The sequence below is a fragment of the Mya arenaria genome, chromosome 11, assembly GCF_026914265.1.
Source record: "Mya arenaria isolate MELC-2E11 chromosome 11, ASM2691426v1".
NCBI lineage: Eukaryota > Metazoa > Mollusca > Bivalvia > Myida > Myidae > Mya > Mya arenaria.
In genome coordinates this window covers 64511949-64535764 of record NC_069132.1, presented here as the reverse complement: position 1 = coordinate 64535764, position 23816 = coordinate 64511949, and the positions used below count along the sequence as shown (strand labels likewise).

General features: G+C 37.0%; 1 protein-coding gene across 5 annotated transcripts; it reads left to right on the top strand.

The window, feature by feature from the left end:
- Positions 1–1756: 1756 nt before the first annotated feature.
- Positions 1757–22643, top strand: LOC128209816 (serine/arginine-rich splicing factor 5-like). 5 transcript variants are annotated; one of them, XM_052914045.1, is made up of 8 exons: positions 1757–1851; positions 6216–6351; positions 7562–7632; positions 7837–8106; positions 8942–9011; positions 12008–12084; positions 21787–21930; positions 22475–22643. In XM_052914045.1, exons 2-8 carry the CDS (start codon positions 6220–6222, stop codon positions 22626–22628), a joined length of 918 nt encoding a protein of 305 aa, XP_052770005.1. In that variant the 5' UTR covers positions 1757–1851; positions 6216–6219; the 3' UTR covers positions 22629–22643. The 5 variants fall into 5 exon arrangements, with proteins under 5 accessions (XP_052770005.1, XP_052770002.1, XP_052770006.1 ...); XM_052914042.1 differs by having other exon boundaries at positions 22472–22643; XM_052914046.1 differs by lacking the exons at positions 21787–21930; positions 22475–22643 and adding exons at positions 13237–13380; positions 13922–15038 and having other exon boundaries at positions 7837–8058.
- Positions 22644–23816: the final 1173 nt, after the last annotated feature.

Below are 23816 nucleotides of genomic sequence, written 5' to 3'. Positions count from 1 at the left end.
GCCCAGGTACTTCTATTCTTGGTATGCTAATTGGGTCATGAAGCTGACCCCTTGATTTTGAGGTCAGTAGGTCAAGGTCACCAGTGATCTTCAGGTGAAAACGATCTGTTGGTCACTAGTACGTCATCACACTTTGTTTCCGCTCAATAACTATAGAACGCTTGGATCCAGGCACTTCATACTTGGACCCAGGTCATATTATTGCATAAGACATTCAGGCAAATCATTTTCATAGTCTTAAACGGTCAATAATTTAAATGAAATCGACTAATACCTGAACTTTTTGGTCTGATACCCCTATGCCCCCCCCCCCCCCCTCCAAACACACACACGCATACACACACTGCTCTCTCCTTTACGAGGCAGAAAACTCCCACTTCCTCGAATCCAGAAGAAAATTCACTGCTTAAAACAGTGTTTATATGTTTTCCGGTAGTTAAAATTGATGTTACGAAATGACGTTACGTTCGCATTCAATTTGGCGTGCTAAAAATACAATACACGGTCACATACCAATTGAATGCACCAGTCAATTGTAACCACGATCCCCCCCCCCCCCCACACACACACCCCAGGTCCTAGGAATAGCGGGGACTTTGACTTTTGGTCCAGCCAACCACAGGTAAAATCCCGGCCCTGCGGGGACGAACTGATGGTAAAATCCCCGTCTAATGTCCCCGCACCCCAGGGACCCTAGGTAAGGCCCATTCCCCGCTATATTTTGTGCAAAGACAAAACCACCGCACTGCGGGGACACCTGAAAACACGGCCCTTTTCCCCGGCGTACCCCCGGACCTGGGGGGTGGGGGGCGTGGTTACAATCAGTGACTGGTGCATAAGGCATATAATAAAAAAAATAAAAATTGTTGGTTATTTAAGAGTTAGATCGCAATATATTTCACCTCATTAACACCAAATAAAATATTTCACTCCTGGTTAAGCACTCGTGACATGTACTTTTTGGTACACTCTCGGTGAAATGTATTACGATTTCATGCTCCAGTCTATTGTAACCCCCCCCCCCCCAGCAAGTTCGGGGAAAAGCGGGGTCTTTGACTTTCGGTCAAGCCCTGCCGGGACGAACTGCACGTGAAACCCCTGCCAAATGCCTCTGCCCACCAGGGACTCTAGGTAAGGCCCATTCCCCGCTATATTTGGCGCGAAAACAAAACCACCGCATTCACCCGGCACTGCAGGGCCATCTGAAAAGTAAAAACACGGCCCATTTCCCATTTCTCCGGCTATCCCCGGTATAACACCGGACCTGGGGGCCGTGGTTACAATTGACTCGGGTGCATTATACTGAACAATTCAAACAAACAATTATCCTCTAGCTATTTATAAATCTTGCGTGTTTTAAATCAACAGGCAAATTGTTTATTATTTGTGGAAACAAATTTTAAGGCAGAATTTATTTCTGGAAATTCATAATAAAGTACAAATATCACATAAAGATATATCACAGACTGTTTAACAAAGAATTATAGAATGATATCTATACAGTAGGCTACTAAATCACAACATCATAAAAATGCTTTGGATACATACATACAGTACGTACGTTACGAAATACTTAATTCAGTGAGACAAAAATATCACACAGGATAACCCATTAAAGTTATACAACTAATTTCCAATATGTATTACCGATATGTATTCAATACCATAACGATAGTGTTAGGGGAATGTACTCCAGACTAGCGGCCCTGTACATAGGGTTGTGTTTAACCTTTTCGGCATTTCACTTCGAATGTAGTCGTTAATTTCCGTAAGTCACGTGATTCAGCGCACAAGGGAAAACTACGTCAACAAATTCACAATATTTTGCGTTCATTTTACTGATTTTAAAAGGTTTGTGTCACATTGTATCTTCGCCTTTATCTTAAAAGTGTTACATCCTATCATATTGTCACAACTACGCTTACATAGTTGAACTATTAGGTGGACAAAATGCAAACATATTTAGTATGTGTTCCGTACTCATTACCAGTCAAATATATTGTGAAATCGCACCGGGGACATGTGCGTTTTTAGCTCATCATTTTTTTTTTCGAAAAAAATACACATTGGGATAGCCATGGCTCTGTCCGCTACGTCTTTGAGCAGAAACGTCCAGGATATGAGAAATGCCCATTTTTTCGAAAATAACCTCCAACGAATAAACACAAACAAGAAGACTATTCAGTCTATTGTTCAATACTGTACTTTTTGACAAGCAACTGTTACCTCAAACTGTTTATTTACTAGTTTCCAATGTTGGTCTGATGTAATAGTTGAAACATTCAATTTTATGAGGAAGATTATAACATGTTCCAGGGCTCTCGCGAGCACAGTGGCTTGTTAGTCTAAAATAATAGACGTGTTATACGGGATTCTTCCAATCCCTAACGTCTAAACGGGAATGTGCAAAAAACGGGGGTGTTTTAAAATTATTGAAATTGTTTTAAGTGAAGTATTTTATGGTTGAAATTGTTCATAAAGAGTTATATTAATATTTTACCATGTAAGCGAAATGTTATTTTGCACTAAACAAGCATTTAGTGCATTAAAACAAGTTGTTTACCTTTCCAATAAAACGAAAGTTGACTGACACAGACAACAATTATGCGAAGGGGAACAACTCGTTACAATCGTAATAGCTCGGCCTCCTCCGACAAAGCTTCGAGATAGACCTTGTTTTACAATCGTAACAACTCGGCCATGGCCGAAATGTTCCGAGCGATTTAAAACTGTGCCCTAAAGCCTTGCAGGTGCCCTTCATGTATATATCGTTATGTTTTGACAGAATGAAATGAAAAAAGCCGTCAAACTCATAATTATAAGTTGGATATTTATTTTTTTGTGTACGGAACTAATATAAAATAACATTATCTGGTAATATTTCTTGTTTTTATGATATTTTATAGACGCTATATGCTTTAACCCGGAATCCTGATCGGAACAACTACCCACTTTTGATACTAAACAATTTGTACGTGAAGGATTTGCCATATCAAAAATCTAAAAAAAAATCCGTCAACGTACAATTATTTGGACTAAGTGGCTTGTAGTCCAAATAGTCCACCTAAATGGCCGTCAACCAGTCTTTTGACGATTTTTAGACTATGGCAGACTGGTGACGTCCACCATCCCAGCAAAAAGTAGCAAACGGGCCTTGCGCAGAGGATCCTCGCGGCCACAATTTTTAAATTATCTTTGTTATAAATTCAAATTTCTACGAAAATATCATTGCCTACTATCAAACACACATTTATTTATGTCATTATGCCGAAAAAACATGTTCAGATACCATAATGCACTTACATGCATCGATTGTATCCATTAATCTGTAAATCTAGGACAAATCTGACAGGTTGTGTACATGTATGAAACGGGGTAGAGGATTTCGAATATTTTGGTCGTTAATAGGCTCGGTTAAATAACACTATTAAAAATGCAACCATTTCAATGCGCTGAACGCTTACGTGTTTGATGGGTCAAGTTGGGAGAAGTTGATGATGATGATGTTCGTGATGATGATGATGATGATGATGATGATTAGGTATCACCATTTTTGAACACTGTTGCGTTGCTCTGCACAATACATAGAAAAGCGAGGATAACTGTGACTGCGCACAGGGTTAACAATCATTGACGGATGGGTACAAATTTATTCGATAAAAATCAACATGTATAAAAAATGGTGGACTGCTACGCTCATTTCGTGACCCAGAGTATATTTATGTGAAAATAACGACTCTAACGACAAATCCAACCCAGTTAAAATCACTTTCAGGTACATTTCGAACAATTATATCATTATTTTTCAACATCGATGCATAATATTACTATATATTCTTTCGCCCAGTGTTAAATGGTAGAGAGTTGTAGCGTTACAGGGATACACATGAAATGTCAAAATAATAAAAAAGTATCCCTGATCGCTCATTATTGTAGCTAGTAGTCCAAATAATTGTACGTTGACGGATTTTTTTTAGATTTTTGCTATGGCAAATCCTTCACGTACAAATTGTTTAGTATCAAAATTGGGTAGTTGTCCCGATCAGGATTCCGGGTTAAAGCATATAGCGTCTATAAAATATCATAAAAACAAGAAATATTACCAGATAATGTTATTTTATATTAGTTCCGTACACACAAAAAAAAATATCCAACTTACAATTATGAGTTTGACAGCTTTTCTTCATTTCATTCTGTCAAAATATTACGATATATATATGAAGGGCACCTGCAAGGCTTCAGGGCACAGTGTTAAATCGCTCGGAACGTTTCGGCCATGGCCGAGTTGTTACGATTGTATAACGAGGTCTATCTCGAAGCTTTGTCGGAGGAGGCGGAGTTATTACGATTGTATCGAGTTGTTCTCCTTCGCATAATTGTTATCTGTGTCAGTCAACTTTCGTTTTATTGGAAAGGTAAACAACTTGTTTTAATGCATTAAATGCTTGTTTAGTGCAAAATAACATTTCACTTACATGGTAAAATATGAATTTAACTCTTTATGATCAATTTCAACCATAAAATACTTCACTTAAAACAATTTCAATATTTTTAAAACACCCCCGTTTTTTGCACATTCCCGTTTAGACGTTAGGGATTGGAAGAATCCCGTATAACATGTCTATTATTTTAGACTAAGTGGCTTGATGACAAAGGCTCATTAAAGTCGCAATAAATAATTTCAACTAGCCAAAATTATATTTTATGCATACTTGAACATGTATATCATCAATATAATACACTGCCATAAAGATAAAATGAGATTTGACAAAATTCAAAAATACCCTATACTGTAATGTGAAACAAGTGAAGAATGTTCCCCCGACGAAAATGTAAACAAAGACCAATTCTCGTTGAAAATTATAACTTTTTTGTATGCTACAAGCAAAATACCTGGCTCATAGATGCGGTGGCCCGTTATATACACATTAAAACCGGTATTCTTGTCGAGAGAAACAGTATATGACGAAAATGCTACAAAATGCGAATTATCACAAGCGCTAGCCAGAGGGGGCGACTTGGGCGAAGTGGCTGCCTAAAATTCCCAGACTTCGCCCTTTTGTATCATCAAAGCGACATTGACTTCGCCAAAAGTTTTAGCACATTGTAAATCTGTCAATCAGCGATTATTTGGCCACTGTCCCATTAGTCAAAACATCGCAATTAGCCAATCATAAAATTTGGTTATCTCCTATTCGGATAATTGGGCCGTGTCATCCAATTACCAAAACATCGCCGGTAGACGGAGCTATTGAAAGTTAACCAATCGGAATGTACATTGAGAAGACCCTGATCAAATGATATACGTTCGTTAAAAATGAGATAGAAAAGGCGACATTATTATGAACAATCGTGTAAAGCATTAATGAAGTTAAAAAGTAATTAATATATGTATTGAACAAACAATGCAAGACATTTTTAACATTGTTGCTTTTGAAGCAGACGGTCATAGCCATCTCGGGCCATCGGCAAGGTGACGCTAAGAAAATCAATAACATGACGTATCACCAAACATTTGATTGGTTTTAGTGAAATGTTAACGATAAAAACTTGATTTGTAAACGCATTTTTTTAAGCTTTATGTAGGGTTTTAATACTTACAGTATTTTTCTCCTGTTTACGATGTCAAAAAAATCGGCGAGATCCGCCATTTTGTCAGAACAATTTTCCCCGAGTTAATTTCTCAACCTCCCATTATGTATTAGTAAAGTTTTCATCACTTAGGACTGTGATTTAAATGTCATTTGGTTCTTACATGTCAGCATATTTAAAATTATTTAGCCAGAGACAAGTAAAAAACAGCATAGCTGAATGTGACATTCGTACCCTATCCCGAACGTAACAAAATAAGATTCGTCCCCCTACTATATTGACAGTTAATTTATTAGTCAGTTTGATTGTTTCAAATCCTTAGCTGTCTTGGATTTTGTTTCATTTTAGATGCTTTTTGGTGATTAACTATTTGACATTAATAATTACACTTTTGCTGAGCCAAAAATGATACATTATTTTATGAACATTTTATATTGTTATAGCAATCAATTTGAATGTGAATAAAACCAGGTGTGTGGTATGGCATAGTTTTTGTATCAGGTGTTACGAAAAGTATCACTTCTCCCTAAAGTCTCCCCACTTCTCCCTAAATTGACTGAAGGGAGAAGTCAATTCTCCCAAAATTTTCAGCCTAGTGATGGCCCTGTGTTCTTTTTTTTCAGAAAAATGTCTGCTTCAGGAACAAGAGTGTATGTCGGGAGATTGCCTAACGATGCAAGAGATAAAGATATTGAAAAGTTTTTCAAGGGGTACGGCAAATTGAGGGAAATTTTGATGAAGAATGGCTACACATTTGTGGTAAGTTATATTTAACGATATAAGTTATATTTTACTCCGGGGTATACTGGGGAAATGGGCCGTGTTTTTACTTTTCAGGTGGCCCCGCAGTGCCGGTTGACTGCGGTGGTCAGGGCTTTTTTAGCCCAAATTGGGAAGACACCCTAGCCTTTCCATTTTGGGAAAATTAGCGCGTAAAATGCTGAAATTGGGAAGAAAACGCACATTTTTTTTGAAATTGGGAAATATGTATTCTTTAGACATATATCATTAAATAAACAAGCTTTAGAAGGCAAACAGATTTGTTTTCGCTTAAATTTCACTTACTGACAGGTTAAAGTTCAAATAGTTTGGCACCCATCATTAAATTGTTAATCAATCATTCAAAGTATTTGCCTGCTAATACCCGTTTGTTGCAAGTCATCAGCATAAAAATAAACAAAACAGAAAACTGTTAGCATTTATTTAAACATCTACAAAATCAACAATAATTATAAATTTTGGTTCATATACTAACCTTTCCCTTCACTGTGACGCCACAGTCAAACAGCGATCGATCGGGCTTCAATCGTTTTAGCGATTTTTTATAATACTTGCTGTTGTGCGACATCGTTTTATTTATAAATTCTTGCAAGGAATTAAGTCAGAGTGATTCCCCTTGTAATTGAACGTAGTGAAAACGAAAGTACAAGTTGCGCGCGCATGCGCAGCGGAAGTTCTTGCCGAAAAAACAAAAACAAAATAATAAAGAAAACATGACGATTTTGCATCGGGAAAATGGATATTTTTGGGAAATTTGCTCTGTGAAATTGGGAAAAAGGTTGATTTTTTTTCAATTGGGAAGACGCCGAATATCGGCGTCTGTTAAAGAAGGCAAAAAAGCCCTGGTGGTTTTGTCTTTACACCAAATTTAGCGGGAAATTGGCCTTATCTAGGGTCCCTTGGATGCAGGGGCATTTGACGGGGGGTTTACCAGCAGACTGTCCCCACAGGGCGGAGACTTTGCCCGGGCTTGGCTGGACCAAAAGTCAAAGTCCCCGCTATTCCCTGGACCTGGGGGGGGGGGGGGCCGTGGTTACAAATGACTGGTGCATTACATTTGTGGAAAGTTATATATTAAACCATACAAGTTATATTTTACACAACTAATACATTTTTCTGGTATACTAGACTCTTAATTGTCATAATATTTTGTTATGGATTTCATTTTCCATATATTCCCTTCAAACAGGAGTTTGATGATCCAAAGGATGCTGATGATGCTGTGTATGAATTGAATGGAAAAGAAATGCTCGGTGAAAGGTAATTGTTGGAAATTTGAAATAAGATTATTACAACTCCATATTCTTACTTCGCAACTTCAAAGTGTTGAATTTAAGCCTGTATTTGTTATTAAACAGTTAATGAATAAATGGCACTTTATTTATTTCATGCCTTGGTGCCATAAAATAAGTCTGAAGAACAAATTTAGATATTTCTTTGACAAATTTCATAAATAATTTTCAGGCTGATCATAGAACATGCCAGGGCATCAAGACAGGGAGGAGGAGGCTCTAGGGGTGGTGGAGACAGATTTGGTGGCGGTGGAGACAGATACGGTGGAGGTGGAGATAGATACGGCGGAGGTGGAGATAGATACGGTGGTGGTGGCGGAGGTCGATTTGGTGGAGGTGGAGGATACGGAGGAGGAGGAGGAGGTGGAGGCCGGTTCGGAGGTGGCAGAGACAGGTACGGGGACTCAGGATTCAACAACCGACAACCAAGTGGTGGGGGCAGGTAAAGAAAACTGCAGGCAACACACCGGGCTTTCTAACTCTGGATCTTTTTTCTCAAGTGGTTATTTAGACAGTTAAGAAAGTTAACTTCTAAATGGCAATATTTTTCAATGACAAACTTTATATGGAATCATTTTATACTGTTTTCTTGTCTGATTAACAAATTACTGTAAATGTTTTAAAGTGAAAGGTTTACAAAGACATGAAGTAAGTAGAAGATATTTTAGTATAGAAAATAAGATTCTCTCTGGCTTTAAAAACTATTTTCTTGCTATTTTGACTTTAGTTCTATATTTTTTCATGTCTAGGTCCAACAATTATCCTCTTCATTTCTAAAAAAAAATCATGCTTTTTTGCTTTTTTTCTGAGCATACAATTACATTCTCATTGTTATATTAGTGATAACTTTATAAGGTGTATTTGTAGATCCATGAGGAAAGCCCTGTATTTGAATGACTGAGTATTGTCTGACCCCCATCCCGCGGTCAAAATGGCTGCGGTATCATCAAGCATCTTTTTCTCAGACTTTTCCCAATTTCTTTTATTTATTCTGTGTAAATTTTTGTCACCATTTTTTATTGCCTTTATTTGCATGCATCTCAATAATTTTAATCATTTTTGTTTTCAAGGGTTGTGTCATTTCTTCCTTTTAAGTTTTCTTCTTCATGTGTTAATTTTGCTTTTATCATTAAGTAGTTGTTATTTGTTTCTTATTTGTTTAGCATAATCCAGTCCACTATTCTTTTCTATTCGTTAAAGATAATTTCATTCATCACAGCCACAAAGGCATATGAGCATGCATACCATAAAATACTGATACATTTATTTACCTGTAGATATGGGCCACCCCAGAGAACTGACTACAGACTGAGAGTTGAAAACCTTTCATCTAGAGCAAGCTGGCAGGTGGGTACTAGCTAACTTATGGTGCTATTGTTGTCTATGATTTATGGTTAATCATATCCGGATCAACTCACTTAGTGGATCAGTGAGGTTATCAAAATATAATTTTAATTTCAGCCTCTTAAAAGAACAACAAATCTAAATTACAGTGCTTGGAAGACAAATCATACGTCTGAAATAATTTGTCACAATTTTCTTATTAAATTTTAATTAATAAAATTATTTATAATGAATGAGAACCATGAAATAGAAGAAATATTTGTTTTAGTGTAAGATAGCAAAATATTTCCTCTTGTGGCAAAGCCACTACTGAAATATAACTCTGGTGCTCACTAGATGAAATATTATTGCTTTATTACACAAACATTCTCCTACATGTGATGTATTCTTTCTGAAGAGATCTACAAGAAGTTAGAGTCCTTTTTGTTAAATATATCTGTGAATGGTAAGTATGAAAATGATCAAGGTAATGTGGAAAGCAGAAATGTCGTTTAGTCCTCAATTGTGAGCATTTGTGAACACTTTAAATTCACAGTATTGCTTTCAATCAGAACAGTTTTGACTGCTTTGAATACAAACCCAGTTCATGATCTGTATCGTCTAACTGAACTACTTCTATGAATTTGCATCTCTGTCGACTAAGGCTCCCATTAATTAAACAATCAGTTAAATAAAAAAAATATTGAAATTAATTTATGCAAAAATTTAGGATATATACAGGTAAAAAAAGGTCAAATTGTATAATGCCTATTGAAAGGTGCAGACTAGAATAATAATGAATGTTTATTCATCCATGCAATGAAACAGTGAATTGATTAAATGAACCTGAAGATATCTATTAAATACGTGTTTACATACAGTATTTATTTTCCACGACTTTAAGTAAACGGCACTGTTCTGTTCACAAAAATCTGTAAATGTGTTCGCCTTACTTTTTAACACAATAAAATAATTAGCATATATAGGATTCCAAGGTGAATAATTTGAATGTCAACGAACTACTAATCCCTACCATGGTTGGTAACCAGAAGCTATAACTTAACATTGTAAATGATTTCTCTTTGCATTGAACTGGCAGTAACTGAAGGTGGTGTAGATCAAGATTCTGAAATGAAAAATACAACATTACAGAATGTCAAGAATTATGCATGTTCTCCTCAAAGACTTTGTGTATGTCACAAGGTGGACTTTTATGTTGTTATGCGTGTCTTCGGATGAGGATTACCTTTGCATGCATGTCAAACGGCCATTTCCCTTTGTAAATTTTTAAAAAGAACAAAACTTGGTGGGAATTAATATAACTTGAATGCACATTTGTATAGGTGATTGTGGCACCAAAGCAATATTATTTTATTTTTTAGGTTAAATTTACACTTAGTTCCATATTGATGTTGGTAAGAAATGACACATTATTGAAATTACACATGATGCCTTGAAATTATACATGATGCCTTAGAAAGGTATCTTGGTAGCTTGATTTTTTATGACCAATTAATCTCACAAATTTTGATAGCCTTGGTGTCATGTCTGTGTGCATAAAAACATCAACCTTGGCCATAATTATAAAAAAAAGATAATCAACTGAAATTTGGTACACAAGAAAGACAATAGGCACATAAGTCTGGCTCAAATAAATGATGACTTATATTGAATCTTTGACTGAAAACATCAAGGGACGAGTGTTGGCGTTCACATTGGCGCACTTGCTTTCCTTGTATGACACCTTTGGAGTTTTAAGGAGGCAAATTCTCATGAAAGCAGAATTTACATTTCATATGTAAAACAGGATTTTTTTTTAACCACAAACTGACTTTATGTTCTTTTACTTTTCAGAGCTTAAGTTTGGTAAAATGCGAAACCTAGTTAAAATATGGTCCCCTTGTTTCAAATGGACGGCTGGGCTGTAAAATACGTCAAACCGTTGCTACGGTGTCGAGCTCAAGTTAGGGTCAAAATGGAGGGCATCGGTTCCGTTGGCTACCCTTGGGTCGCATACGACCCCCCTGCCCTCTTGCAAGAACATGCACCCTTGTGCATATGGCGGCTAAAGCTGAAAGGCTCGTCCTGCGGTGTCTCGGCGATCGAGTCTCTCGGCTTGCACGTTATTGGGTTTGATAGGTCTTCTCAGGTCCATGCGGCAATCATTTGCCTGGCCGGAATGTAGGAGAGATCGAATGGTGTACAATTAAGGCTGGTCTAGATCGAAATGTGCAAGTGAGGTAATGTTCATTTGTAGGTTATAAATACCTTGATGGTTACAGTTACAGTTTTTACCACCTCAACAGTTCTAAAATCCATGTTCAGGGCTTTTTCTTTGTGTGTGTAGCTGTCCAAATTCATATGTTTGTCCATTGGAAATCGGTATATAAATGTATTTTTCTGTAAATGTTGTTCTAATTCTCAAGTGATTAAGTCTTCTGTTACCTTCCATACCCAAACGCATTGAAAAAGCCCTCAAAGTTGACATTAACGGTATATCATCATTGTCATCTTACCATCTATTACCTTTACATATATAGATCTGTTAATTTGGCCTCAAAATCTTAAATTGTTATTTGCTTTTTAAGCTTAGTCTTTTTTATGGAAGAAAAAAGTCTGGCTATTGCTATAGTCTTGGTGTTGACAGTTGTGCGATAACTTTATACTATATCTGTAAGAGAATAGTAGATGAAGATATTTTAATGAAACTTGGTACACACGCTGCCAGAGACAATAGGTTTATGTATAGCAAGGCACATAACTCTGGCTATAAGAATTATTGAGTTAAAACCTCTTGTTTGACATAAAATAAAAACACAGATGAGCGTTCACTCCACCACGCTCTTGTTGAGACTGGTTTATTTTTCCTTTCTTGCTTCCATTTATTACCTGCTTATATACAGCATTATCAAGCATTGCGATGTCACAGGAAGCAGATGAGGAGTTAGGGTAAGGAAGGTTGTTTAAGAAATAGTCTTGGTGTTTGGTTGATATAAACTCGTGAATTCCCTGACTTTCAGGATCTGAAGGACCACATGAGGACGGCTGGTGTCGAGGTTACCTTTGCTGATGCCCACAAACAGAGGACTGGTGAAGGGTAAGCATTACCTGTTAGTGTTCTCAGAACTGGTTCAACCCAGGAAAGTTGTCTCATGTATCGGTGCTTTACACCAGATCACGTTAAAAAGACAAGAGGTCTATTCACAAAGAATGTCGCTCCCAGATATCTTTTATCTTACTCTGAATCTGCAAACCATCTCATGTCTTTATACGACTGCCAAATTGCAGTCACTATTTCAGTTTACTTAATGGCATTTAAACACAAAAGTTGTGTTGGCGTCAACGCAGGATCAAGCCATAATGTAGCCAATAAGCACGTGCAGACCTTAAAAAACTCAAACAGGCATAAATTTGCATGTGATCAACAAGATTTCAAAGTCATTTAAAGCTTGTCTGCTTGTGTGTAAAAAGATGAGATGTTGTCATAGCCTTAATTGTTGTGTACAGGTGCAAAATATTTAGCCTTGGTCATAACCAGAAAAACGTTCAAGACACTCTAATGAAACTTGGTACATATGTTGCTAGAGACAATAGGCACATGTACAGCAAAGTCCATAAATGTTTTTATGCCCCCACAAAGTGGCGGCATATAGGGTTGCCCTTGTCCGTACGTACGTCTGTCTGTCTGTACGTACGTACGTCCCGAAGATTGTTTCCGATCTAATTCTTGAAAACCGTTTGTCCAATCCTCACCAAACTTTAAACACATGTTTGTGACCATAATATCTTGATCAAGTTCGATAGTCATGGAAATCGCTTTAGTCATTTAGGAGTTACGGCCCTTTTTTGCCAAAAATACTTCAAAAATATATGTTTCCAATCTAATTCTTGAAAAGTATGTGTCCAATCCTCACCAAACTTTACATACATGATTGTGACCATAATATCTTGATCAAGTTCGATAGCCATGGAAATCGCTTTTGTCATTTAGGAGTTACGGCCCTTTATTTGCAATAAAAGACTTGAAAAATGTGACAAAAAATCGAAGTGGGGGCATCCGTGTCCTATGGACACATTTCTGGTTCGAGTTATGTTTGACTATGAAAAATAGACAAATATGGGTGTTTGCTCGTTTAAACAAATGATGGTTCAATAGCTGTTGTTCAAGATTCAGATTATGTTTATTTTAGAGGAGGACCTTCAAATCTTCATAATATTGCAATGTATCATCAATTTATCTCTGTTTCAGAGTGGTCGAGTTTTCATCCGAGTCGGACATGATGCGTGCGATCGACAAGATGGACAATACAGACATCAACGGAAAGAAGATCAAACTAGTAGAGGAAGGACGAGGAGGGCGTGGAGGTGGCAGTGGCGGTGGAAGCAGACGAAGGTATGGCATTGTTTAAGTAGTGATTGTGATATATAATCGATATTTTTCTTATAGAATTAAAAGTTCATTACAATATGAAAGCTTGATTGAATAGATGTTGGAGAGTGCAGTGATTTTTGTGGAGAATTTCCTTTTACTGGTGATCTACAGTCATTGAAATTAGAACTTAGGTGAACAAGCCTGAATTCTGACACCAGTGCTTGGCATTAACATTCTTAACAAGCCCTGCTATATAAAATCTAGAACTTGAGTTAGCCCAGAAAGCATTGTACCAGTGCAGGGTTTGTGGCTTGTGCTAATTTTGACCAAAAGATATTACATATATATAGTTTGAACACTGCATCACATTTAAGGTTGACGCCATTCTTTGTGTCACAACAAAAGTACTACAAATGAAATGAGACACAGTTCTCCTAAAAGAACATACCAGGAATGGTTTTCAAAATATTGTATGCATAGACTTAAACTTGAAATGCAGTGTAATTTTTATCAAAATTTGTAATGCAATAAATACAACAATTGAGCAATTCTTATTCCGTAGCAGAACCCGATCCCGCAGCCGATCCAGGTCCCGTTCCAGGTCCCGCTCCAGGAACCGCTCCAGGTCTGACAGCCGAAGCTCCAGGAGCAGCCGATCAAGCACGCCACCCAAGAAACGCTCCCGCACAAAGTCTGCCGAAGCTGAGGGGGGTGATTGAGCGTAATGCTTTGGGCTCCTGGGTGTACAGTTGGATTCATGTCATCAGAGTTTTTCTACAGGCGCTCAGACTCTTTTTCTTTATTAAATCTGTGTGATCAGGAACTTACTTGGTATTCAAAGGCTTTGTTTTGCGTTGCTGATTTCATTAATATTTATCCTTATTTTTGTGTTTATAAAACAAAAATGTCTCTGTAAATCAGAGCAAGCAGATCTGTTCTTCTTTATTAACTTGAATGAGTGTGTAAAAAGGTTTGATTTAAAAAGGAAGGGTTTCTTGCTGTATTTAAGTTAATTCATACAATAAAAACTTAGAGAAGTTATTCCATATTATGTATATAAAGTAACCTTAACCGACAGCATCTAAGCAGTTAATCTTGAGAACAAATAATACTGTTGTTCCTTGTTGTATGTTTGTGGAATCATAGTCTGTTTAATAATGATTTGTGTATCTATTGTTATTGGGTAGTTAATCTTGAATGTACCTGTTATAATGAGACTTACAAAAAAAGAATAATAATTATAAATTGTGGAGTGTATTTTTGGCTATTTCTTTAAAATTGAACGACATTTCATTTAAAAAGAGTCAAGACAGGACATTTATGACAAGGCCGTAATAAAATCAAATCATTAAATGATAAAAGTTCCAAAAATAGGTTTAAACATTTTCAGTTTATTTTTATTAATGCCTGTAGACTTGGAATGTGGTATGAATAGTCTTGTTCTTATTATTATGACTGTGCCATTGTACATTGATATTGTCTAATGCTGTAATGTACTGTTGTGCTATTTTATAATGCAGTTTCTATTGGAATTTCTATATACAACATCAATTCATACCATTACTGCATGTGCTGAACAAGTTTTTCATCATCATCATTCATTCAATTTCGTGAGAAATACACAAATGTTTTTAACATGAAGAATGATAATTGTAAAATAAAAACATCATATTTTACAATACTTGTTTTCAGTTGATAATTTCTTGTGTGAATTTTTTAATATCTTGAAATATCTACTTGTCATGATAGGTCGATGCTATTTTAAGTAAAATTCAATAATAAATGGCAATAAAACGTATTCAAGCAGGGATTCCATCAGCTCTCGATAAATGCTTTGGAGGGTGCAGATTGTGTTTCTGATAAATGATAGATGAGATACCAATAAATTCATCGCTGAATATTTACACCTCAACTTCCATTTCTTTAAAGAACTACCTTCCGTCAAAAGCGATTATCATCCGATGAACGCAACATCTTCGGTATGTTCGGATCATGAGTCATCGCATAACAATATGTATGTTTTTTAATGAAATGAACTATTTTTTAACAATTTTTAATTGAAATAATGAACTATTGGTGTAAACATAAGTAATGAATTGCGTTATTGATATGATTTTCAGGAATATGAACGCAATAGGGCTGGTTAAAGTACGCAAGGAGTTGGGACTCGACACACTTTAACAAGCCCAATTGCGTTCATAACCTGATACTGACATCAATCCCGCAATTCATTCCTTAATTAATGGTAAATTTAGTAGAAACAAATGCTCTCACAGAAACAATTGTGTAAACAACTACATACTTCCTAGCGATAGTTGACGACCATGACTTAAACCATCGCAAACCATGTGAAGAGAGTTGCATAACTTTGGCTTCTATGTGTATGGAGTTCTGCCCTTTAATTGACGGACTAGTAATGCAGAGCTCTTGCAAACCAATAATAAAACTGGCATGGTTAACACGAAAAAAGACCTGTAAATTCCTAACCCTAACTTGCAACTTTTAACAGGAACTGATTATGAAGTATGACGTCTAATTTTTGCCCTCGTCACATATACTTCAAGATCCATTTCCGCTTGGTATTGCGAAGAAATTTGTACACAATTAAAGTAATATTTACAAAGCAACATACACTTACACTTAGTTTATAATACGATTTTTTGGACAATTTGCTGTACAAAAGTATTCAGAACCATATGCATACGAACATGAAAATAAACTTAACGACGTACATGTGTATCCATTTAAGAAGATGTTTATATTCTCTTTAGAGTAAAAATGAAATTGCACTGATAAAGGATCAGTACCAAATTTGTCGAAAAATCTTGAGCATAACACATTTTAGCATCCTATTTTAATAAAGTGACACTTTTATTCAAAATCAATACACAGACATGTATAACAAACATGGATTTTGAGCAATGAACCTTTAATTACCTACTAAATAATGCATTTATTGAAAATATTAATCACTGATAAAAAGTTTGTAACCGTGTATTTAATAGCTGAAAACGCAAACATATTAAATGACTGGTGAATGCTAAAATATTTACTGTGTCTACTAAGGTAGAAATACCGTGTTTTTTGCACTTTTTTTTTTCAAATTTAACTCTGTCCTTCATAAGAATCACTACTTTCAACATTTATTCATCCTTTTTGGTATAGTAAGACTGTATCTTTAAGCATAACTGATTAAGGCATCCTATTTCATTAAGCAACATAACTTGATTTTACAGAACAAAAAGTAGTCTATAATGATTGTCGTCAAAACCTGTTTCCTTTAAAAGTCTCAACCTTTTTATACGCCCTAAGGGTCATATTATGTTATGGCCTCCATCGTCTGTCCGTCCGTTAGCAATTCCGTGTCCGGGCCATAACTTGGTAACTAATAAAGCGATTTTCAAATAACTTTATACAAATCATCACTACATTAAAAGGATGTGTCGCGCGCAATTTCCAGGTCCATACCTCAAAGACTAGAATCACCATGGGGGTGCGTTAGCAATTCCGTGTCCGGGCCACAACTTTGTCAGTAATAAAGTCATTTTCAAATAACTTTATACAAAGCATCATTACATTAAAAGGATGTGTCGCGCGCAATTTCCAGGTCCATACCTCAAAGACTAGAATCACCATGGGGGGGGCGTTACAACTTTGTCACTAATAAAGTCATTTTCAAATATCTTTATACAAATCATCATTACATTAAAAGGATGTGTCGCGCGCAATTTCCAGGTCCATACCTCAAAGACTAGAATCACCATGGGGGGCGTTAGCAATTCTGTTTCCGGGCCATAACTTGGTAACTAATAAAGCGATTTTCAAATAACTTTATACAAATCATCACTACATTAAAAGGATGTGTCGCGCGCAATTTCCAGGTCCATACCTCAAAGACTAGAATCACCATGGGGTTGTGTTAGCAAATCCGTGTCCGGGTCACTAATAAAGTCATTTTCAAATAACTTTATACAAAGCATCATAACATTAAAAGGATGTGTCGCGCGCAATTTCCAGGTCCATACCTCAAACACTAGAATCACCATGGGGGGCGTTAGCAATTCTGTTTCCGGGCCACATCTTTGTTACTAATAAAGTGATTTTCAAATAACTTTATACAAATCATCACTACATTAAAAGGATGTGTCACATGGAATTTCCAGGTCCATACCTCAAAGTCTAGAATCACCATGGGGGGGGGACGTTAGCAATTCCATGTCCAGGCCATAACTCAAAGACTAGAATCACCAATGGGGGGCGTTAGCAATTCTGTGTCCGGGCCACATCTTTGTTACTCGTCCGTTAGCAATTCCGTGTCCGGGCCATAACTTGGTAACTAATAAAGCGATTTTCAAATAACTTTATACAAATCATCACTACATTAAAAGGACCTCAAGCCGAATCTTCTTCGGGCGTATAATGCTCCGTTTCGCGGTGCTCTTGTTAAAATGGGAATATTACACAAATTATACCAAAACAAATAGTGAGCTAAGCTTGATCCTGTTTTAATTGATTTCAGCCTGTTTGAGAAATTGGGGTCAGTGATTGTGTTCAATATTGTATCACTAAAATACAATAACTCAATATCTGCTTCTATTCCTATATGCAGATATTTAACTTTTGCACTAGGGGCACAATTGGTCTTAAATGGATCTAGGAACGATGTAGCTAATCGGATGGGTGATAAAAATATTGGACAAATATAGTGAATGATGTCAATAATGTAATATGTTATTATTGATAGACTTCAGTTACATTCTGTTCCTTGAGTATGCATGAATTAATCAATACAATAAGACTTGTTAAAATTTACTCCAAAGGGAAAACTCTCAAATGCTGTTGCACTTGGCAAAGGACATTAATTAATCCTCAATTAAATAAAGCAAGAGTTATGAAACCTATTTGGTTGACACTGACTGTGGGTGTGCACGGTTTAATTACTGTGAATATGAGCTTGCATGGTGCAATGAGTGCCACCATGTACTTATACAGTTCAATGACTGTGACAATGGGCTTATACAGTTCAATGACTGTGACAATGGGGTTGTACGGTTCAATGACTGTGACAATGGGCTTGTACGGTTCAATGACTGTGACAATGGGCTTGTACGGTTCAATGACTGATCATGGGCTTGTACGGTTCAATGACTGTGACAGTGGGCTTGTACGGTTCAATGACTGATCATGGGCTTGTACAGTTCAATGACTGTGACAATGGGCTTATACAGTTCAATGACTGTGACAATGGGCTTATACAGTTCAATGACTGTGACAATGGGCTTATACAGTTCAATGACTTTGACAATGGGCTTATACAGTTCAATGACTGATCATGGGCTAATACAGTTCAGTGACTGTGACAATGGGCTTATACAGTTCAATGACTGTGACAATGGGCTTGTACGGTTCAATGACTTATCATGGGCTTGTACGGTTCAATGACTGTGACAATGGGCTTATACATTTCAATGACTGTGACAATGGGCTTGTACGGTTCAATGACTGTGACAATGGGCTTGTACGGTTCAATGACTGTGACAGTGAGCTTGTACGGTTCACTGACTGTGACAATGGGCTTATACAGTTCAATGACTGTGACAATGGGCTTATACAGTTCAATGACTGTGACCATGGTCTTTCACGGTTCCATTAATGTGACCAGGGGTTTTCACGGTTCTATTAATGTGACCATGGGCTTTCAAGGTTCCATTAATGTGACCATAGGTTTTCACGGTTCCATTAATGTGACCATGGGCTTTCACGGTTCCATTAATGTGACCATGGGCTTTCACGGTTCCATTAATGTGACCATGGGTTTTCACGGTTCTATTAATGTGACCATGGGCTTTCACGGTTCCATTAATGTGACCATGGGCTTTCACGGTTCCATTAATGTGACCATGGGTTTTCACGGTTCCATTAATGTGACCATAGGCTTTCACGGTTCCATTAATGTGACCATGGGCTTGCATGGTTCAATGACTGACCATGGGCTTTCATGGTTCCATTAATGTGACCATGGGGTTTCACGGTTCCATTAATGTGACCATGGGGTTTCACGGTTCCATTAATGTGACCATGGGCTTTCACGGTTCCATGACTTGAATCTAAATACTACCTATGCTGAGGGCATATTTCATTTCATAACATTATATCTAACACTTACATAAATGTTATCTTAAATATACAAATCCAGTCGTTACTGATCACTGAAAACCTACCCTGATGTTTAAGGTCATTGTTTTACCAACGACTTGTGGCTCGTCCCAATCCAAAGTGACCTTTGTGTTTTGGGCGACATCTAGTCTAAAATAATAGTCGTGTTATACGGGATTCTTCCAATTGCCTTATCAAAAATCTAAAAAAAATCTGTCAACGTACAATTATTTGGACTAGGGCGACATCATACTAACCACTTAAGTAGAATAGCGATTTCTTGGAGAGGTTTGGAGAGAAATACTCAGCGGTTGAACGCGGTTCATGATTGTGGTCGGCAGGTTTATGAACATTATCACCAAGGTAACATGTTCATGTGAGCAGCACTGCGGTGAATCTTGGAAATACATGAGATACATTTAAGTTGACGGAAATAAAGTTAAGTGTTTATTCTTATATATTCGCAAATGGGATCACTGAACAGATCTTGAATGATCGAACGTAAACAACAGAACAAGTTTCATTAAGTGATAAGTTCGTTTCATTTAGGCTGTTATTTAGCGGTTTTCGCATGGTTGCTGTGTAGTAAAGATGCATTCCTGGGATAAAGTGCCCGTATGGCTAATTCCCGAGATATTGCCTAAATCCCGTGCCACGGACGTACAGAAATAAATTGAACAACGGCCATAAATAATTTTATGTTTGCATAAAATTGCATATATGTTCGCCTTACTAAGAAAAATTAATCTGCAGCTGGGCTGCTCCCTTGCATGTACATGATCATAATGGTTGACAGGGAGGCAAAATAAACAATAGCTATTAAAGGAAGAAAAACAAATAACAAGAGATTCACAAGCAGGAACCACAATTTGTTTCGCAAGAGTAATTAAAATTCCTCGTCTCTACATAATTTTGTTAATTATTCTTGAGAACCAGACTGCTTAAATGATTGTGTAAAATGTTTCCTGTGTATAGTTCAACCTTATTTAAAAAGTCAACTTTAAAGATTTTGTAAAATGATTACAATGCAGACACTATGCAAACAGGGTCAAGTAAAGTCAGACAAAATATTTTGTATACAATGATATGATTGCCTCATTTAGAACATTATTTGAAAAGTTAATAATAGGGCTTACCAAATTTGCATTCACAATGGCTGTGAAACCAGCAGTCAATTGTAACCAGGCCCCGCCCCCCCCCCCCAGGTCCGGGGGTATACCGAGGAAATGGGCCCCGTGCTTTTATCTTCCAGGTGGCCCCGCAGTGCCGGGTGAATGCGGTGGTTTTGTCTTTGCGCCTAAAATAGCGCGGAAAGTTCCTTACCTACGGTCCCTGAGGTGCGGGGGCATTTGTCCGGAATTTTACCATCAGTTCGTCTCCGCAGGGCGGGGATTTTACCCGGGGTTGACTTGACCGAAAGTCAAAGTCCCCGCTATCCCCCGGACCTGGGTGGTGGGCGTGGTTACAATTGACTGGTGCGTTACTTCTAATAACAATCAATGTCCCTACCTCAAAGGTCAAGGTCACACTTAGTGTTTATTCACAATGGAGTGCTGCATATAAGGACATAGAGTATAGGTTGTCGTGTCCGGGCTGTAACTTTCTCTTGTATGGACAGATTTTAAAATAACTTGCCACATGTGTTCCACATACCAAGACGACGTGTCGCGTGCAAGACCCGTGTCCCTACCTCAAAGGTCAAGGTCACACATAGTGTTTATTCACAATGGAGTGCTGCATATAAGGACATAGAGTATAGGTTGTCGTGTCCGTGCTGTAACTTTCCCTTGTATGGACAGATTTTAAAATAACTTGCCACATGTGTTCCACATACCAAGACGACGTGTCGCGTGCAAGACCCGTGTCCCTACCTCAAAGGTCAAGGTCACACTTAGTGTTTATTCACAATGGAGTGCTGCATATAAGGACATAACAGTGTAGGTTGTCAAGTATGGGTGGTATTTTTTATGTTCAGAGGAAATTTAAAATAACTTGCCATATGTATTTGGCACATAAAGGCAAGATCAACTTTTCATGTACTGACCTTGTTCGTAGGTCAATGTCACATTCGGGGGTATTCGCCACATACTGTGACAGCTCTTGTTTTGAGTTATGTTTGACTATGAAAAATAGACAAATATGGGTGTTTGCTCGTTTAAACAAATGGTGGTTCAATAGCTGTCGTTCAAGATTCAGATTATGTTTATTTTAGAGGAGGACCTTCAAATCTTCATAATATTGCAACGTATCATCAATTTGTCTCTGTTTCAGAGTGGTTGAGTTTTCATCCGAGTCGGACATGATGCGTGCGATCGACAAGATGGACAATACAGACATCAACGGAAAGAAGATCAAACTGGTAGAGGAAGGACGAGGAGGGCGTGGAGGTGGCAGTGGCGGTGGAAGCAGACGAAGGTATGGCATGGTTTAAGTAGTGATTGTGATATATAATCGATATTTTTCTTATAGAATTAAAAGTTCATTATAATATGAAAGCTTGATTGAATAGATGTTGGAGAGTGCAGTGATTTTTGTGGAGAATTTCCTTTTACTGGTGATCTACAGTCATTGAAATTAGAACTTAGGTGAACAAGCCTGAATTCTGACACCAGTGCTTGGCATTAACATTCTTAACAAGCCCTGCTATATAAAATCTAGAACTTGAGTTAGCCCAGAAAGCATTGTACCAGTGCAGGGTTTGTGGCTTGTGCTAATTTTGACCAAAAGATATTACATATATATAGTTTGAACACTGCATCACATTTAAGGTTGACGCCATTCTTTGTGTTACAACAAAAGTACTGCAAATGTAATGAGACACAGTTCTCCTAAAAGAACATACCAGGAATCGTTTTCAAAATATTGTATGCATAGACTTAAACTTAAAATGCAGTGTAATTTTTATCAAAATTTGTAATGCAATAAATACAACAATTGAGCAATTCTTATTCCGTAGCAGAACTCGGTCCCGCAGCCGATCCAGGTCCCGTTCCAGGTCCCGCTCCAGGAACCGCTCCAGGTCTGACAGCCGAAGCTCCAGGAGCAGCCGATCAAGCACGCCACCCAAGAAAAGCTCCCGCACAAAGTCTGCCGAAGCTGAGGGGGGTGATTGAGTGTAACGCTCCTGGGTGTACATTTGGATTCAAGTCATCAAGAGTTTTTCTACAGGCGCTCAGACTCTTTTTCTTTATTAAATCTGTGTGGTCAGGAACTTACTTGGTATTCAAAGGCTTTGTTTATAAAACAAAAATGTCTCTGTAAATCAGAGCAAGCAGATCTGTACTTCTTTATTAACTTGAATGAGTGTGTAAAAAGGTTTGATTTAAAAAGGAAGGGTTTCTTGCTGTATTTAAGTTAATTCATACAATAAAAACTAAGAAAAGTTATTCCATATTATGTATAGAAAGTAACCTTAACCGACAGCATCTAAGCAGTTAATCTTGAGAACAAATAATACTGTTGTTCCTTGTTGTATGTTTGTGGAATCATAGTCTGTTTAATAATGATTTGTGTATCTATTGTTATTGGGTAGTTAATCTTGAATGTACCTGTTATAATGAGATTTACAAAAAAAGAGAATAATAATTATAAATTGTGGAGTGTGTTTTTGGCTATTTCTTTAAAATTGAACGACATTTCATTTAAAAAGAGTCAAGACAGGACATTTATGACAAGGCCGTAATAAAATCAAATCATTAAATGATAATAGTTCCAAAAATAGGTTAAAACATTTTCAGTTTATTTTTATTAATGCCTGTAGACTTGGAATGTGGTATGAATAGTCTTGTTCTTATTATTATGACAGTGCCATTGTACATTGATATTGTCTAATGCTGTAATGTACTGTTGTGCTATTTTATAATGCAGTTTCTATTGGAATTTCTATATACAACATCAATTCATACCATTACTGCATGTGCTGAACAAGTTTTTCATCATCATTCATTCAATTTCGTGAGAAATACACTAATGTTTTTAACATGAAGAATGATAATTGTAAAATAAAAACATCATATTTTACGATACTTGTTTTCAGTTGATAATTTCTTGTGTGAATTTTTTAATATCTTGAATTATCTACTTGTCATGAAAGGTCGATGCTATTTTAAGTAAAATTCAATAATAAATGGCCAAAAAACGTATCCAAGCAGTGATTCCATCAGCTCTCGATAAATGCTTTGGAGGATGCAGATTGTGTTTCTGATAAATGATAGATGAGATACCAATAAATTCATCGCTGAATATTTACACCTCAACTTCCATTTCTTTAATGAACTACCTTCCGTCAAAAGTCAAAAGCG

Excerpts from the sequence above, each read along its gene's own strand:
- LOC128209816 (XM_052914042.1), top strand. The coding sequence starts at position 6,220 with ATGTCTGCTTCAGGAACAAGAGTGTATGTCGGGAGATTGCCTAACGAT. Across the intron at positions 7,633-7,836 it reads AAAGAAATGCTCGGTGAAAG|GCTGATCATAGAACATGCCA; the intron begins GTAATTGTTGGA and ends AATAATTTTCAG. Across the intron at positions 8,107-8,941 it reads CAACCAAGTGGTGGGGGCAG|ATATGGGCCACCCCAGAGAA; the intron begins GTAAAGAAAACT and ends ATTTACCTGTAG.